This window comes from Pristiophorus japonicus, chromosome 4 (genome assembly GCF_044704955.1).
Source record: "Pristiophorus japonicus isolate sPriJap1 chromosome 4, sPriJap1.hap1, whole genome shotgun sequence".
NCBI lineage: Eukaryota > Metazoa > Chordata > Chondrichthyes > Pristiophoridae > Pristiophorus > Pristiophorus japonicus.
In genome coordinates, this window is record NC_091980.1 from 29962396 (window position 1) to 29980403 (window position 18008).

Here is an 18008-nt window from a genome sequence, read left to right on the forward strand (position 1 = left end):
AGATAGATAAGGTGGTTAAGAAGGCATACGGAATGCTTGTCTTCATTGGCCGAGGCATAGAATACAAGAGCAGGGAGGTTATGCTTAAATTGTACAATACACTGGTTAGGCCACAGCTGGAGTACTGCGTGCAGTTCTGGTTGCCGTATTATAGGAAGGTCGTGATTGCACTGGAGAAGTTGCAGAGGAGATTTAAGATGATGCAGCCTGGAATGGAGAATCTTGGCTATGAGGACAGATTGCATAGACTGAGTTTGTTCTCCTTGGAACAGAGGAGGCTGAGGGGAGACCTCAAGTATATAAAATTTTGAGGGGCCTGGATATAGTGGATAGCAAGGGCAAATTCCCTTGGTGGAGGGGTTAATTATGAGGGGGCATAGGTTTAAGATGTTTGGAAGGTTTAGAGATGATTTGAGGGGGAGGCTTCTTCAAGCAGTGGGTTGTGGGGGGCTGGAACTCACTGCCTGGAAGTGTGGTGGATGCAGAAATCCTCACCACGTTTAAAAGGTGCTTGGATGAGCACTTGAAGTGCTGTAACCTGCAGGGTTACGGACCTAGAGCTGGTAAGTGGGATTAGATTGGATAACCTCTTTGCTGGCGCAGATACAATGGTGAGTACTTCAGGGAATGTAATACAGCCAGAATGGTGGTCTGGACTAGTTTCGATTGCCTGGATGGGTCAGAGAGGAATTTTCCCAGATTTATTTCTCCCCAATTGACCTGGGTGTTTATCTGTTTTTGCGCCTCCCAGGAGATCGCATGGTTCCGGTTGGGGTGGAGTGTAAAATGTTGCGATGCATGGGGTATTGCAGTTGTGTGGGGTGGATGCTCTTTACCTGTCTGCCATTTATCATTGTTCATAGGTTTATATGTAACCTTCAGGGCTGCTGACTGAGGGCCGTGTGACGGGGTTAGACAGGTTAGATGCAGGAAGAATGTTCCCAATGTTGGGGAAGTCCAGAACCAGGGGTCACAGTCTAAGGATAAGGGGTAAGCCATTTAGGACCGAGATGCGGAGGAACTTCTTCACCCAGAGAGTGGTGAACCTGTGGAATTCTCTACCACAGAAAGTTGTTGAGGCCAATTCACTAAATATATTCAAAAAGGAGTTAGATGAGGTCCTTACTGCTAGGGGGATCAAGGGGTATGGCGAGAAAGCGGGAATGGGGTACTGAAGTTGAATGTTCAGCCATGAACTCATTGAATGGCGGTGCAGGCTAGAAGGGCCGAATGGCCTACTCCTGCACCTATTTTCTATGTTTCTATGTTTCTATGCTCTTTTTCGGCTGGCGCGGACACGGTGGGCCAAAATGGCCTCCTGCGCTGTAAATTTGAATGTTTGTGAATAAATTACTCTATACGACTCGCATTTGATGATGTACTAGTTATAATGCAGGTTTAGAATCCCACAAGTGGCCAGTCTGTAGCTTCTAACTCTATTTAAAACCTTGTGAGAGATGTAGACTTCCTGCCCAAAAATATTGCTCTTATGATTTTTGGGTCAACATTGTAAATAGCTATGCAATTCTTCATTATGCTGGGGAGCAGGCAGGGAGTGGACCTGAGTCCATGGTCGGATCAGCCATGATCGTATTAAATGGTGGAGCAGGTTTGAGGGGCCGCATGACCTACTCCTGCTCCTATTTATGTTCAATTTTGTTATGGCAATTCTCAAGATGTAGTTGCAGACTATTGCCAGTAGGTGGCTCTGTGGCCAGAACTTCTGAAGCTCTCCACTCTATCGCCATCTTGTGTAACAGTAAAAGTAAACATGTATTTGACACTGCAGACAATTAATACATATATGTACAGGAGAATTGATTGAAAAATAATTAGTGACCCTACAGCAGCCACTGAAGCAAAATGGTGTAATACATATTAAATCATGTTAACTGTCTATAGAATTACTGACCATGGGTTGGCTGAAATTCCAAGTTGCCTGCCATTAGGTGAGTTGTTTGTGGATCTGAAGAGGAAATATCTAGGAGGGCAGCGTGCATTAAGGAGCACTGAGCGACACGAAGATCAGCAGATAGACCATCAGTTACCAAGGCTGGTGGTGGGACAATTTAGGCAGGGGGGGCTGTGATTGCTAATCCATTTGAAAAGGGGTCCTTTGACCAAAAATGTGTGAACCACTGCTTTAGTGTATGCTATGCCGGCACCATTGCATGAAGTATAAAGACGTATGTAGAAGCTTGCTGTGCTCCTGCAAGAGTGACGATATGAGATGGAAAGCAGTAACTTTAAAATTAAAAAGGAAGAGTCCTCTGGGTGGTTTCCTGTACCTCTTATTATGGCACACAGTTGCTGAGTTATATTTCTTCCTGCTGAATTGTAGTGGGGGGGAAGGGAGGGAGAGAAAGTTAAAATTCAGTTTAATACTGATTTTCTCCAGAGTTAATTGTGTGAAATCTTTTCTTCCAGGTTGTACCAGTCAGTGAAGATTTTGTATTCTTTCGGAATCTTCATAACCTATGCTGTCCAGTTCTTCGTTGCAGCATCTATAATTGTCCCATTTGTGGAAGCCAGGGTCTCTGAACGGTGGGAGTTGTGCGCTAACCTGGTTGTTCGAGCTGTTCTAGTCATAATCACCTGTAAGTAAAGTTTTTTTTTGCGGGAAGGGTTTCCATGGCATTTCAGCAAAACTAATCAACGTTGCCTTCCAGGTTTTTCTCGACTCTACGGCAATGAAACTAAGGAGCAGTCTTCGACCCTTCATTTCAGTTGTGATGGAAAGGTTGTAATGTTGTCTTGTATTTCAAAAATACCGTGAGGCAAGTTTTAGGATCGAGTATCCAAAAGATCACAATACTCGCAGAACACATAAGCAAAATAGTGTGGATGCTGGCAATCTGAAATCCAAACACAAAATGCTGGCAATACTGAGCAGGACAGGCAGCATCTGTGGAGAGAAATGGAGTTAATGTTCAAGTTGATGACCTTTCATCAGAACTGGAAAAGGTTGGAAATGTAACAGGTTTTAAGCAAGTACAGAGGCGGGGGAAGGGGAGGAAAGATCAAAAGCAAAGGTCTGACAGTGGTAGGCAGGAGAGATTAAATGACAAAGGGGATGATGATGAGACAAGTAAAGAAACATAAGATGGTTCTAGAGGTGGTGTAAATGGGAATAGAATCATTACCAATAGCTGATGTCTTTAAAAAACAGAGGCAGTGGTTATGATCTGAAGTTGTTGAACTCTTGAGTCCGGGAGATTAAAGTGTCTAATCGAAAGATGAGGTGCTGTTCCTCGAGCTTCCTATACTAGCAGAGTATTTTGCATTGCTTTTCCTATCTATGGAACTCACTTCCTGGTGCCCTAGCCCTGAACACACACCTTTCTATAGTTTTTCTCCTCTCTCCCCTCATGCCATCTCTGATCTCCTCTTGTCCATGCGATTCATTTCCTGCACCCTCAACCCTATTTCCATTAAACTGCTGACCTCCCAACTTCCATTCCTGGCCCCCATTTAGCTAACACTAAGGTTTCCTCTCCTCAGATGCTGTCCCATCTCCAATCTCCCATCTTTACTGCAACTCCATGTTTGAAACCCTTCAATTAGGATTCTTGAGCGTTGAAAAGGCTTTGCCTGCTTCCATTCTTATATGTCCAATCATAGCCAGAAAAGCACCTGCAATGGCTTATCTTCCTATCTGATCTGTCCTTGGCCATTTCCTAATTCTCATTTACATGCTGCCCCTCATTGGAGAGCATAACATCAGGCTCCATGTATACACTGACGCCCAGCTCACCACCACTCTATAATCTCTGATTTTGTGTCACTGTTTTTCCAGTACTGGATGAACAGAAAATTCCTCCAATTAAATATTGGGTGGACCAAAGCCATTGTCTTCAGTCTCCACAAACTGCATTCCCCTACCACTGGCTCTGAGGCTGAATCAGACCGTTTGCAACCTTGGCGTTCTTGACCCTGAGATGAGCTGCTGAATACAACCTTTTTAATTTTTGTTAACTAAAGGTATTAAGGGATATGGGGCAATGGTGGGTATGTGGAGTTAGGTCACAGATCAGCCATGATCTCATTGAATGGCGGAACAGACTCGAGGGGCTAAATGGCCTATGTTCCTATGGACTAGTAGGACTAGTAATCCATCACTAAAACCGCATACTTCCACATTCTTAACATCGCTGCTCTGCTACTGCTGAACCCCTCATCCATGCCTTTGTTACCTCTAGACCTGACTCTTCCAATGCGCTCCTGGATGGCTTCATTTACCACCTACCATAAATTCATCCAAAGCTCTGCTGCCCGTACCCTAACTCGCATCAAATCCCGTTAATCCATCATCCCTGTACTTGCTGACCTATATTGGCTCCCGCACCAGCAACACCTCAATGTTTAAATTCTCATCTTTGTTTTTTTCATTCATGGAATGTGGGCATAGCTTGACATGGCCAGCATTTATTGTCCATCCTTAATTGCCCTTGAGAAGGTGGAAGTAAGCCACCTTCTTGAACTGCTGCAGTCCATGTGGTGAAGGTACTCCCACAGGGAGTTCCAGGATTTTGACCCAGCGGTGATGAAGGAACAGCGATTAATATTTTCAAGTCAGGATGGTGGCTTGGAACGAAACTTGAAGGTGGTGGTGTCCCCATGTGCCTGTTGCCCTTGTCCTTCTAGCTTCTAGATGTCGTGGGTTGGAAGGGGCTATTGAACAAGCCTTGGCGAGTTGCTGCAGTGCATCTTATAGATGGTACATACTGCAGACACCAATGCTCCGGTGGTGGAGGGATTGAATGTTTGTTTAAGGTGATGGATGGGATGCTAATCAAGTGGGCTGCTTTGAGCTGGATGGTGTCAAGCTTCTTCATGTGTTGGAGCTGCACTCATCCAGGCAAGTGGATCGCACACATTCCATCACACTCATGACGTGCCTTGTAGATAAAGAAAGAAAAAAAAACTTGGATTTATATAGCGCCTTTCACAACCACCGAACATCTCGAAGTGCTTTACAGCCAATGAAGTACTTTTGGAGTGTAGTCATTGTAATGTAGGAAATGTAGATGATGGAAAAGCTTTGGAGAGTCAGGAGGTGAGACACTTGCCGCAGAATACCCAGCCTCTGACCTGCTTTGGTTGCCACAGTATTTGTGGCTGGTCCAGTCCAGTTATGTTTCTGGTCAATGGTGACCCCCAGGATGTTTATGGTGGGGGATTTGGCAATGGTAATGACATTGAATGTCAAGGAGAGGTGGTTAGATTTTCTCTTGTTGGAGATGGTCATTGCATGACGCTTGTGTGGTGTGAATGTTATTTTCCACTTATCAGCCCAAGCCTGAATGTTGTCCAGGTCTTTCTGAGGAGTTGCGAATGGAACTAAATGCTGGTGCAATCATCAGCGAACATCCCACTTAATGACATTTGGAGGGAAGGTCATTGAAGCAGCTGAATATGGTTGAGCCTAGGATGCTGCCCTGAGGAACTCCTGCAGTGATGTCCTGGGGCTGAGATGATTGGCCTCCAACAACCACAACCATCTTCCTTTGTGCTGGGTATGATTTCTAGCCAGTGGAGAGTTTTCCCCATAATACCCGTTGACTTCAGTTTTGCTAGGACTCCTTGATGCCACACTCGGTCAAATGCTGCCTTGATGTCAAGCGTCTCGCCTCTGGAATTCCGTTCTTTTTGTTCATGTTTGGACCAAGGCTGTAATGAGGTCTGGAGCCAAGTAGTGCTGGCAAAATCCAAATTGAGCATTGATGAGCAGGTTGTTGGTGAATAAGTGCTGCTTGATAGCACTGTCAATGACACTTTCCATCACTTTGCTGCTGATTGAGAATATACTGGAGGGGTGGGAATTGGCTGCTTTTTGTGGACAGGACATACCTGGGCAATTTTCCACGTTGGATCCATGCAAGTGTTGTTGCTGTACTGGAACAGCTTGGCTAGAGGTGGAGCTAGTTTTCAAATTCCTCCCTGACCTCGCCCCCTTATGTGTAACCTCCTCCAGCCCTGCAACCCTTCGAGTTCTCTGCGCTCCAATTCTGAACTATTGCACAGCCTCGATTTTAATCCTTCCCCTATTGGCGGTCGTGCCTTCAGCTGTGTAAGCCTTAAGCTCTGATTGTTTCCCTAACCCCCTCTGTCTCTCGCTCTCCTCCTTTAATATGCTTCTTAAAAACTAATTAATTTGGCCATAATGTCTTATTATATGGTTGTCAAATTTTGTTTAATAATGCTTCTGTGAAATGCCTTGGGATGTTTTACTACATTAAAGGTGCTATATAAATGCAAGTTTTTGTCACCCGCTAACATTCTGGTCCTGGTTTGAATACAAAGTCTAACCACTTATGCTTTCAAACATCTTAATTCAACATTAGGCTATAGATGATCTGACTTTTTATTGGGTACTGGAATACAACTTTTTATATGCTTCTGTTGCATACTCCTGGTCCATGCAGTAATTATATAGCTGCTGCCTGTCGTCGTCGTCATAAATGCCCACCTTGTTGACTAATTCTGACCCAGTCTTGCCAAGTCTACACTAGTTGACTCTTCATGCCCTAGCGAGTCTCTGTTGTACAATAAATCACTCTCTGGCCCATCACCACCTTTGCAGTGTAACTCGGGCTCTGCAGTAACAGCAACTTTCTCAGCATTGCCCATAGCTTGAGAGGTTTTAAAAAGTCTTCCAGCACTGACATAATTGAGCTGGATGTAGGGAAAAATAAACAGACTTTACCAACTGCTTCAAGTTTGTCTGCATGTCATGTATTGCTTGCAAGATGTTCCTTGTGACTATTGGCATAAGTTTAGACCCTTTTATTAATTAATTGAAATGTATTTGGGGAGGGGGGAGAATAAATTAAACACCTTCTGTATCCACTTCTTTTTGTGCTTATGCCATCAAAACAGGGTTGAGATGTAATGTGTTGAGCTTGTGTTGAAAGGGTACCCTTAGTTTATCCCTTAAAATGGGCAGCAGCTTTCATACAAGATTCCTGTAGAATGTACCTTCAGATTGAGGTGAAGTTGTATAATGTAGCCTGCTGAGGGATTTGGATTGCAATGCAAAATTTAAAGTGCTGAGAGATTTGGTACATAGCTCATGATTCTTCTAAATTGTTGCTTCTGCTTAAAATATGTGTCTGCTCTGCATAAATGTGCACTTGCTGTCCCAGCTGTGCTGCTGTCTGTATAATGCACGGCAGCAGTGTGCTAGGAAGCCTTCCTTGAGCTTCTGTGTTTAGGAAAAAAAATCAAGAAGCAAATAAGGTCAAACTTCATCTTTTACTTCAACATTTTTTTTGAACAATCCTAACATGGATTCAACCTAAACAAAATGAATTGGATCGCCTGCAGTGTTGCAGCTACAGGTTGGAGAACTCCGGTCTGACACTCTTGAGATCTGATCGGTGCTGGAACAGAGAATTTTCCAAACCACGGGAGATCACACCAAGCCGAGGCTTACTGGTACCTGCAGACAGCCATGCTCCGGCATAGGCTGTGAAACTCTGGCCTCTTGTGCTCTCTCTCTCTCTCTCTCTCTCTTTCTTTCTTTCTTTCTTTCTTTCTTTCTTTCTTTCTTTCTTTCTTTCTTTCTTTCTTTCTTTCTTTCTTTCTTTCTTTCTTTCTTTCTTTCTTCTCTCTCTCTCTCTCTCTCTCTCTCTCTCTCTCTCTCTCTCTCTCTCTCTCTCTCTCTCTCTCTCTCTCTCTCTCTCTCTCTCTTCTCCCCCGACCCCCCTCTCCTTCCCCCCCCCACCCCCCCAATGTAAGCGCAGGAAACCGGGATGCCCACGCAAAGCGGCAGTTGTTCACAGAGCCAGAAAGCGCGGGAAACCGAAGCCGTACCACGATGTTTCCGGACCAGAGGGGTTCAACCTGTATCAATCTTAGTTGACAAAAATGCAATCCATCTCTTTGCTGTATGGATGTGCTGTCTCAACAGTCAATAGATCAGGAATATACTAGATTATCAGCGATTGGTGTATGAGGACCACCAAAAGTAACAGAACAATGCAAGTGCATCATGTGTAGTGACTATTCTAAACTTTAAAGGGATATAAAATAGAAAAGATGAGCTGGGTTAAGGCTTGAACAGAAAAAAGCAAAGTTCAGTGAAATAATGAGCTAGCTAAAAATTAACTTGACAAAAACAGCAAGCAAACAAGACATCAGTTCAACAATGGGAAATCTTCAGAGATTGATGGACTACAAAATAGATATACTAAAGTAAAAAGGGCTGCATCAAAGTTCCATGGACAAATTAAGGTTAAAACTCAAAGGGAAGCTTAACTCTAGCTAATTCTAAAAATCTTGAATTTTGATAATGTAGAGGGGGAGATTAGAAGGGATTAGTGGAACATGAAATATAAAAATAGATCAAAGAAAATAGCAAGGGCTTTTAAGACTAAGGTGATGGACTGCTCATGTGGCAATTTAGCAGATATTTTAATGGTTTTACAAATAGTGGAACATGGATGTAACTTCAAAGCTGAAAAATATAATTAGAGCTAAATGTGGATAAGTCATCATGTCCTGATTAACCTGCATCCTGTGTTGAAGGCAATGAGGTTATCAAAAGCTCCAATGACGATATTTAAATATGTAGGGCTCAATTTTCCCCAGTGATTTGCACCGTTTTTTTGGCCTAAGTTTTTAAAAAAAAAACACAGCTTCCCCGATCAATTTGCACCAGCGTAACTCAGTTACAATTTTTTTTAGGTAAATTTTTTTTTTCAGCCAAAGCGGCGTAACCTGCCACTCGTGTCAATTCTGGCCATTTAGGTAAGTTTGGCCAGCTGAGAGTTACTCCAGTTCTTCTTAGGCCGGCGTATGTGACCTCTAGAAAAACCTAGGGCAATCTTTGGCCAGGGACCCTCGGATGTTGGTTGTGATGTTGCATTTAATCAAGGAACTTTTGAGGGTGTCCCTGAAATGCCACCTCTGCCCACCCTGGGCTCATTTGACATGAAGGAGTTCCGAGTAGAGCACCCGCTCCAGGAGTCCGGGGCCAGGTATCGAACAATGTGGCCCGCCCAGCGGAGCCGGTCGAGTGTGGTCAGTGCTTCAATGCTGGGGATGCTGGCCAGGTCGAGGACGTTAACGTTGCTGCTTCTGTCCTCCCAGGGGATTCGCAGAATCTTGCGGAGACATCGTTGGTATTTCTCCAGCGATTTGAGGTGTCTACTGTACATGGTCCACATATGAGCCACACAGGAGGACGGGTATCACTACAGCCCTGAAGACCATGAGCTTGATGGCAGATTTGAGAGCCTGATCTTCAAACACTTTTCCTCAGGCAGCTGAAGGCTTCACTGGCGCACTGGAGGTGATGTTGAATCTCGATGTCAATGTCTACCCTTGTTGATAAGAGGTATGGGAAGTGGGCCATGTTGTCCAGGGCCGCGCCGTGGATCTTGATGACTGGAGGGTAGTGCTGGCGGGAGGACCTTTTTCTTACAGATGTTTAGTGCAAGGCCCATACTTTCATACGCCTCAGTGAACATGTTGATTATGACTTGGAGTTCAGCCTCTGAATGTGAGCAGACGCAAGCGTCTGTAGCTCGACGACCGAGTTTGGGATGGTCTTGGATCTGGTCTGGAGACGGCGAAGGTTGAACAGGTTCCCACTGCTTCTGTAGTTTAATTCCACTCCAGGGGGGAACTTGTTGACTGTGAGGTGGAACATGGCAGCAAGGAAGATTGAAAAAAGGGTTAGCGCGATGACGCAGCCCTGCTTGAATCCGGTCTGGACGTATATTGGGTCTGTAATGGATCCGTTGGTAAGGATCACGGCTTGTGTGTCGTCGTGGAGCAGGCGGAGGATGGGGGCAGCCAAAACTGAGGAGGACGCTCCATATTCCCTCGCGGTTGACAGTGTCAAAGATCTTTAAGGTCAAAGAAGGCCATGTTACAAGGGTTGGTGATGTTCCCTGCATTTTTCTTGCAGCTGTCGCGCAGAAAAAAATGTCTGTTGTACCCTGTAAAGGTTGAAATCTGACTGTGACTCCAGGAGGAGCTCCTTAGCCACAGGGAGAAGACGGTTAAGGAGGATTCTAGCGACGACTTTCCCAGTGGCTGATAAGAGATTCCTCTGTAGATGCCTTTGAAGGTATGAGGCGTGAATTAGCTAGGATTGATTGGCGAATGATACTTAAGGGGTTGACTGTGGATGGGCAATGGCAGACATTTAGAGACCGCATGGATGAACTACAACAATTGTACATTCCTGTCTGTCGTAAAAATAAAAAAGGGAAGGTGGATCAACCGTGGCTATCAAGGGAAATCAGGGATAGTATTAAAGCCAAGGAAGTGGTATACAAATTGGCCAGAAATAGCAGTGAACCCGGAGACTGGGAGAAATTTAGAATTCAGCAGAGGAGGACAAAGGGTTTGATTAGGGCAGGGAAAATGGAGTACGAGAAGAAGCTTGCAGGGAACATTAAGACGGATTGCAAAAGTTTCTATAGATATGTAAAGAGAAAAAGGTTAGTAAAGACAAATGTAGGTCCCCTGCAGTCAGAATCAGGGGAAGTCATAACGGGGAACAAAGAAATGGCGGACCAATTGAACAAGTACTTTGGTTCGGTATTCACTGAGGAGGACACAAACAACCTTCCGGATATAAAAGGGGTCGGAGGGTCTAGTAAGAAGGAGGAACTGAGGGAAATCCTTATTAGTCGGGAAATTGTGTTGGGGAAATTAATGGGATTGAAGGCCGATAAATCCCCAGGGCCTGATGGACTGCATCCCAGAGTACTTAAGGAGGTGGCCTTGGAAATAGCGGATGCATTGACAGTCATTTTCCAACATTCCATTGACTCTGGATCAGTTCCTATCGAGTGGAGGGTAGCCAATGTAACCCCACTTTTTAAAAAAAGGAGGGAGAGAAAACAGGGAATTATAGACCGGTAAGCCTGACATCGGTAGTGGGTAAGATGATGGAATCAATTGTTAAGGATGTCATAGCGCATTTGGAAAGAGGTGACATGATAGCTCCAAGTCAACATGGATTTGTGAAAGGGAAATCATGCTTGACAAATCTTCTGGAATTTTTGAGGATGTTTCCAATAGAGTGGACAGGGGAGAACCAGTTGATGTGGTATATTTGGACTTTCAGAAGGCTTTCGACAAGGTCCCACACAAGAGATTAATGTGCAAAGTTAAAGCACATGGGATTGGGGTAGTGTGCTGACATGGATTGAGAACTGGTTGTCAGACAGGAAGCAAAGAGTAGGAGTAAGTGGGTACTTTTCAGAATGGCAGGCGGTGACTAGTGGGGTACTGCAAGGTTCTGTGCTGGGGCCCCAGCTGTTTACACTGTACATTAATGATTTAGACAAGGGGATTAAATGTAGTATCTCCAAATTTGCGGATGAGACTAAGTTAGGTGGCAGTGTGAGCTGCGAGGAGGATGCTATGAGGCTGCAGAGCGACTTGGATAGGTTAGGTGAGTGGGCAAATGCATGGCAGATGAAGTATAATGTGGATAAATGTGGGGTTATCCACTTTGGTGGTAAAAACAGAGAGACAGACTATTATCTGAATGGTGACAGATTAAGAAAAGGGGAGGTGCAACGAGACCTGGGTGTCATGGTACATCAGTCATTGAAGGTTGGCATGCAGATACAGCAGGCGGTTAAGAAAGCAAATTGCATGTTGGCCTTCATAGCGAGGGGATTTGAGTACAGGGGCAGGGAGGTGTTACTACAGTTGTACAGGGCATTGGTGAGGCCACACCTGGAGTATTGTGTACAGTTTTGGTCTCCCAACCTGAGGAAGGACATTCTTGCTATTGAGGGAGTGCAGCGAAGGTTCACCAGACTGATTCCCGGGATGGCGGGACTGACCTTTCAAGAAAGACTGGATCAACTGGGCTTGTATTCACTGGAGTTCAGAAGAATGAGAGGGGACCTCATAGAAACATTTAAAATTCTGATGGGTTTAGACAGGTTAGATGCAGGAAGAATGTTCCCAATGTTGGGGAAGTCCAGAACCAGGGGTCACAGTCTAAGGATAAGGGGTAAGCCATTTAGGACCGAGATGAGGAGGAACTTCTTCACCCAGAGAGTGGTGAACCTGTGGGATTCTCTACCACAGAAAGTTGTTGAGGCCAATTCACTAAATATATTCAAAAAAGAGTTAGATGAAGTCCTTACTACTAGGGGGATCAAGGGGTATGGCGAGAAAGCAGGTATGGAGTACTGAAGTTGCATGTTCAGCCATGAACTCATTGAATGACGGTGCAGGCTAGAAGGGCCGAATGGCCTACTCCAGCACCTATTTTCTATGTTTCTATGCCGTAGTTGGACTTGTCCCCTTTTTTAAAGATGATCACGATTACTGCAGCTCTCGGATCTCCCGGCATGCTCTCCTCCTTCCAGATGAGAGAGATGAGGTCTTGCATTCATGCCAATGGTGCCTCTCCGCCGTACTTTAGTGCCTCAGCAGGGATTCCATCCACTCCCGTAGCCGTGTTGTTCTTAAGCTTGCTCATGGCTTTTTCTACCTCGTGCAGGGGTTTTACTGAGGTGGTGATGGGTAGCATGCTGTGTGGGATTGAGTCGAGGACACTCGAATCAAAGGCAGAGTCTTAGAAAATAGGTGCAGGAGTAGGCCATTCTGCCCAGCGAGCCTGCACCACCATTTAATAAGATCATGGCTGATCATTCCCTCAGTACCCCTTTCCTGTTTTCTCTCCATACCCCTTGATCCCCTTAGCCATAAGTGCAATATCTAACTCCCTCTTGAATATATCCAATGAACTGGCATCAACAACTCTCTGCGGCAGGGAATTCCATAGGCTAACAACTCTGAGTGAAGAAGTTTCTCCTCATCTCCGTCCTAAATGGCCCACCCCTTATCCTAAGACTATGTTCCCTGGTTCTGGACTTCCCCAACATCGGGAACATTCTTCCCGCATCTAACCTGTCCAGCCCCGTCAGAATCTTATGTTTCTATGAGATCCCCCCTCATCCTTCTAAACTCCAGTGAATAAAGGCCCAGTTGATCCAGTCTCTCCTCATATGACAGTCCAGCCATCCCTGGAATCAGTCTGGTGAACCTTCGCTGCAATCCCTCAATAGCAAGAACACCCTTCCTCAGATTAGGAGACCAAAACTGAACACAATATTCCACGTGAGGCCTCACCTAGGCCCTGTACAACTGCAGTAAGACCTCCCTGCTCCTATACTCAAATCCCCTAGCTATGAAGGTCAACATACCATTTGCCGCCTTCACCGCCTGCTGTACCTGCATGTCCATTTTCAGTGACTGATGAACCTTGACACCCAGGTCTCGTTGCACCTCCCCTTTTCCTAATCTGCTGCCATTCAGATAATCTGCCTTTGTGTTTTTGTCCCCAAAATGGATAACCTCGCATTTATTCACATTATACTGCATCTGCCATGCATTTGTCCACTCACCTAACCTATCCAAGTCACCCTGCAGTCTCTTGGCGTCCTCCTCACAGCTCACCACCACCCAGTTTAGTGTCATCCGCAAGCTTGGAGATATTGCACTCAATTCCTTCATCTAAATCATTAATGTATATTGTAAAGAGCTGGGGTTCCAGCACTGAGCCCTGCGGCACTCCACAAGTCACTGCCTGCCATTTTGAAAAGGATCCGTTTATCCCGACTCTCTGCTTCCTGTCTACCAACCAGTTCTCTATCCACGTCAGTACATTACTCCCAATACCATGCGCTTTGATTTTGCACACCAATCTCTTCTGCGGGACCTTGTCAAAAGCCTTTTGAAAGTCCAAATACACCACATCCACTGGTTCTCCCTTGTCCACTCTGCTAGTTACATCCTCAAAAGATTCCAGAAGATGTGTCAAGAATGATTTCCCTTTCATAAATCCATGCTGACTTGGTCCGATCCTGTCACTGCTTTCCAAATGCGCTGCTATTTCATCCTTAATGATTGATTCCAACATTTTCCCCACTACTGATGTCCGGCTAACCGGCCTATAATTACCTGTTTTCTCTCCCTCCTTTTTTAAAAAGTGATGTTACATTAGCTACCTTCCAGTCCATAGGAACTGATCATTAGTCAATAGACTGTTGGAAAATGATCACCAATGCATCCACTATTTCTAGGGCCACTTCCTAAAGTACTCTGGGATGCAGACTATCAGGCCCCGGGGATTTATCGACCTTCAATCTCATCAATTTCCCGAATACAATTTCCTGCCTAATAAGGATATCCTTCAGTTCCTCCTTCTCACTCGACCCTCTGTCCCCTAGTACATTCGGAAGGTTATTTGTGAAGACAGAACCAAAGTGTTTGTTCAATTGGTCTGCCATTTCTTTGTTCCCCATTATAAATTCACCTGAATCCGACTGCATGGGACCTACGTTTGTCTTCACCAATCTTTTTCTCTTCACATATTTAAAGAAGCTTTTGCAGTCAGTTTTTATATTCCTTGCAAGCTTTCTCTCATACTCTATTTTCTCCCTCCTAATTAAACCCTTAGTCTTCCTCTGTTGAATTCTAAATTTCTCCCAGCCCTCAGGTTTGTTTTTTCTAGACAATTTATATGCCTCTTCCTTGGCTTTAACACTTTCCCTAATTTCCCTTGTTAGCCATGGTTGAGCCACCTTCCCCGTTTTATTTTTACTCCAGACAGGGATGTACAATTGCTGACATTCATCCATGTGATCTTTAAATGTTTGCCATTGCTTATCCACCGTCAAACCTTTAAGTATCCTTTGCCAGTCTATTCTAGCCAATTCACGCCTCATACCGTCGAAGTTACCTTTCCTTAAGTTCAGGACCCTAGTTTCCGAATTAACTGTCACTCTCCATCTTAATAAAGAATTCTACCACATAATGGTCACCCTTCCCCAAGGGGCCTCGCATAACAAGATTGCTAATTAGTCCCTTCTCATTAAACATCACCCAGTCTAGGATGGCCAGCTCTCCAGTTGGTTCCTTGACATATTGGTCTAGAAAACCATCCCTAATACACTCCAGGAAATCCTCCTCCACCGCATTGCTACCAGTTTGGTTAGCCCAATCAATATGTAGATTAAAGTCGCCCATGATAACTGCTGTACCTTTATTGCACACATTCCTTATTTCTTGTTTGATGCTGTCCCCAACCTCACTACTACTGTTTGGTGGTCTGTACACAACACCCACTAGCATTTTCTACCCTTTGGAATTCCGCAGCTCTACCCATACCGATTCCACATCATCCGGGTTAATGTCGCTCCTTACTATTGCATTAATTTCCTCTTTAACCAGCAACGCCACCCCGCCTCCTTTTCCCCTCTGCCTATCCTTCCTAAATGTTGAATACCCCTGGATGTTGAGTTCCCAGTCTTGGTCACCCTGGAGCCATGTCTCAGTGATGCCAATTACATCATGTGCGTTAACTGCTATCTGCACAGTTAATTCGTCCACCTTATTCCGAATACTCCTCGCATTGAGGCACTGAGCCTTCAGGCTTGTCTTTTTAACACACTGCTCCTTTAGAATTTTTCTGTAATGTGGCCCTTTTTGTTTTTTGCCTTGGGTTTCTCTGCCCTCCACTTTTACTATTCTCCTTTCTATCTTTTGCTTGAGGAGATCTTCGAAGTGCTCCTTACTGCCTCGGTGTCCTCGAAGAGAGTGTCCCTGTTCTTGGCCAGCAGTGGGGTGGGGCCTTGGGTGTTTGGGCTGTAGGTGACCTTGACTGCAGTGAAGAATCCTCGTACATCATGGCTGTCGGTCAGCTGCTGAATCTCTTGTGCTTTCTGCACCCACCATCTGTTCTTTACGTCGTGCGTTTTTTGCAGGACCTCAGCCTTAAGTCACCTGTAATACTGCCTTGCTGCTCCCGAGTTGGGTTGTTTTATGCTTAGTTTGCCCTGCGTTTGTGATATATTAGCTCTTGGATCTCCTCGTCATTCTCATCAAACCAGTCCTGGTGTTTCCTGGTTGAATGGCCGAGTGTCTCTTGGCAGGCACTGGTTATGGAGGCCTTGAGGGCAGTCCAAGCGCTCTGGGCATTTTGCATCTCGGAGTCAAGGGTTGCCAGGTCAGCGTCATGATCAGCCAGAAAAAATCAAAAAGCAAGTTATTATTTAAATGGAGAAAGATTGCAAAGTGCCGCAGTACAGCGGGACCGGAGGGTACTTGTGCATGAAACAAAAAAGGATAGTATGCAGGTATAGCAAGTGATCAGGAAGGCTAATGGTATCTCGGCCTTTATTGCAAAGAGGATAGAGTATAAAAGCAGTGAAGTCTTGCTGCAGCTATATAAGGTATTGGTGAGGACACACCTGGAATACTGCATGCAGTTTTGGTTTCCATATTTATGAAAGGATATACTTGCTTTGGAGGCAGTTCAGAGAAGGTTCACAAGGCTGATTCCGGGGATGAAAGGGTTGACTTATGAGGAAAGGTTGAGTAGGTTGGGCCGCTGCTCATTGTAATTCAGAAGAATGAGAGGTGATCTTATCGAAACGTATAAGATTATGAGGGGGCTTGCCAAGGTGGATGCAGAGAGGATGTTTCCACTGATGGGGGAGACTAGAACTAGAGGGCATGTTCTTAGAATAAAGGCCCCCCCATTTAAAACATGAGGAGGAATTTCTTTTGAGGGTTGTAAATCTGTGGAATTCGCTGCCTCAGATCTGTGGCAGCTAGGACATTGAATAAATTTAACACAGAAATAGACAGTTTCTTAAACGATAAGGGGTTACGGGGAGCGGGCGGGGAAGTGGAGCTGAGTCCATGATCAGATCAAACATGATATTGAATGGTGGAGCAGGCTCGAGGGGCCGTATGGTCTACTCCTGTTCCTATTCCGTATGCTATGTAAGTTGTGTTTGCACTTTGTCTTGAAGTTACCAGTTGGATAAATAATGAAGTAGATGTGGTGTAGCTTCCCCCCCCAAAAGGTTTGAGATGACACCAACAAAGTTGGCTGCAAAAGTTCAGGCATATGGTATAGAAGTGTAGCAGCATAAACATAAAGTGGGTTGGACAGGAAGTAATGGGAGTTGATTGGATAGATGGATGAGAAATGGCATATTGCAGGGTTCAACGCTAGGTCCACTTCTGTGCTTATTCACATGAAGAGGAGCATGATATCAACATGTTTATGGCATGATGGTTTTAGCAAACAGCAGGAGGGCATCCAAAGATTAATGACCTGGGCAGACAGGTGGTAGGTAAATTTAATGCAGAGAATTATGAGGTTATTGGGAGGGGAAAAAATGAATAGGACTGTGCACTTCAACGATGAAGGATGTGGATGAACAGACACAGGGGTTCAAATATAATTTACTTGAGGACAGATAGATCAAGCCAATAGCATTTTGACTTGTATGAATAGGGGCATGGGGTGCAAGTGCAAAGATAGATTTGTATAAAGCAGTGGGGTACCACAAGGTTCAGTGCTGGGACCCCAGCTATTTACAATATACATTAATGATTTGACCAAGGAATTGAATGTAATATCTCCAAGTTTGTAGATGACACTAAGCTGGGTGGCAGTGTGAGCTGTGAGGAGGGTGCTAAGAGGCTGCAGCGTGACTTGGACAGGTTAGGTGAGTGGGCAAATGCATGGCAGATGCAGTATAATGTGGATAAATGTGAGGTTATCCACTTTGGTGGCAAAAACTGGAAGACAGAATGTTATCTGAATGGTGACAGATTAGGAAAAGGGGAGGTGCAACGAGACCTGGGTGTCATGGTACATCAGTCACTGAAAGTTGGCTTGCAGGTACAGCAGGTGGTGAAAAAGACAAATGGTATGTTGACCTTCATAGCTAGAGGATTTGAATATAGGAGCAGGGAGGTCTTACTGCAGTTGTACAGGGCCTTGGTGAGGCCACACCATGAATATTGTGTACAGTTCTGGTCGTCTCATCTGAGGAAGGACATTCTTGCTATTGAGGGAGTGCAGCAAAGGTTCACCAAACTTATTCCTGGGATGCCAGGACTGACATATGGAAAAAGACTGGATCGACTAGGCTTATATTCACTGGAATTTAGAAGAAGGAGAGGGGATCTCATAAAAACATTAACATTCTGATGGGATTGGA

The 18008-nt window shown here is 44.9% G+C and overlaps 1 protein-coding gene across 5 annotated transcripts in view; it reads left to right on the forward strand.

Annotated features, from left to right (window-relative positions):
• Positions 1–18008, forward strand: part of slc36a1 (solute carrier family 36 member 1) — a 113226-nt gene that overhangs the window by 62727 nt on the left and 32491 nt on the right. For all 5 annotated transcript variants that reach the window (XR_011592985.1, XM_070878069.1, XM_070878071.1 and 2 more), the window contains exon 10: positions 2428–2597. Coding sequence is in view for 4 of the 5 variants with exons in the window: in XM_070878069.1 (XP_070734170.1) it covers positions 2428–2597 (170 nt within the window). In the remaining variant the exon portion in view is untranslated. The remainder of the gene's footprint in view (positions 1–2427; positions 2598–18008) is intronic.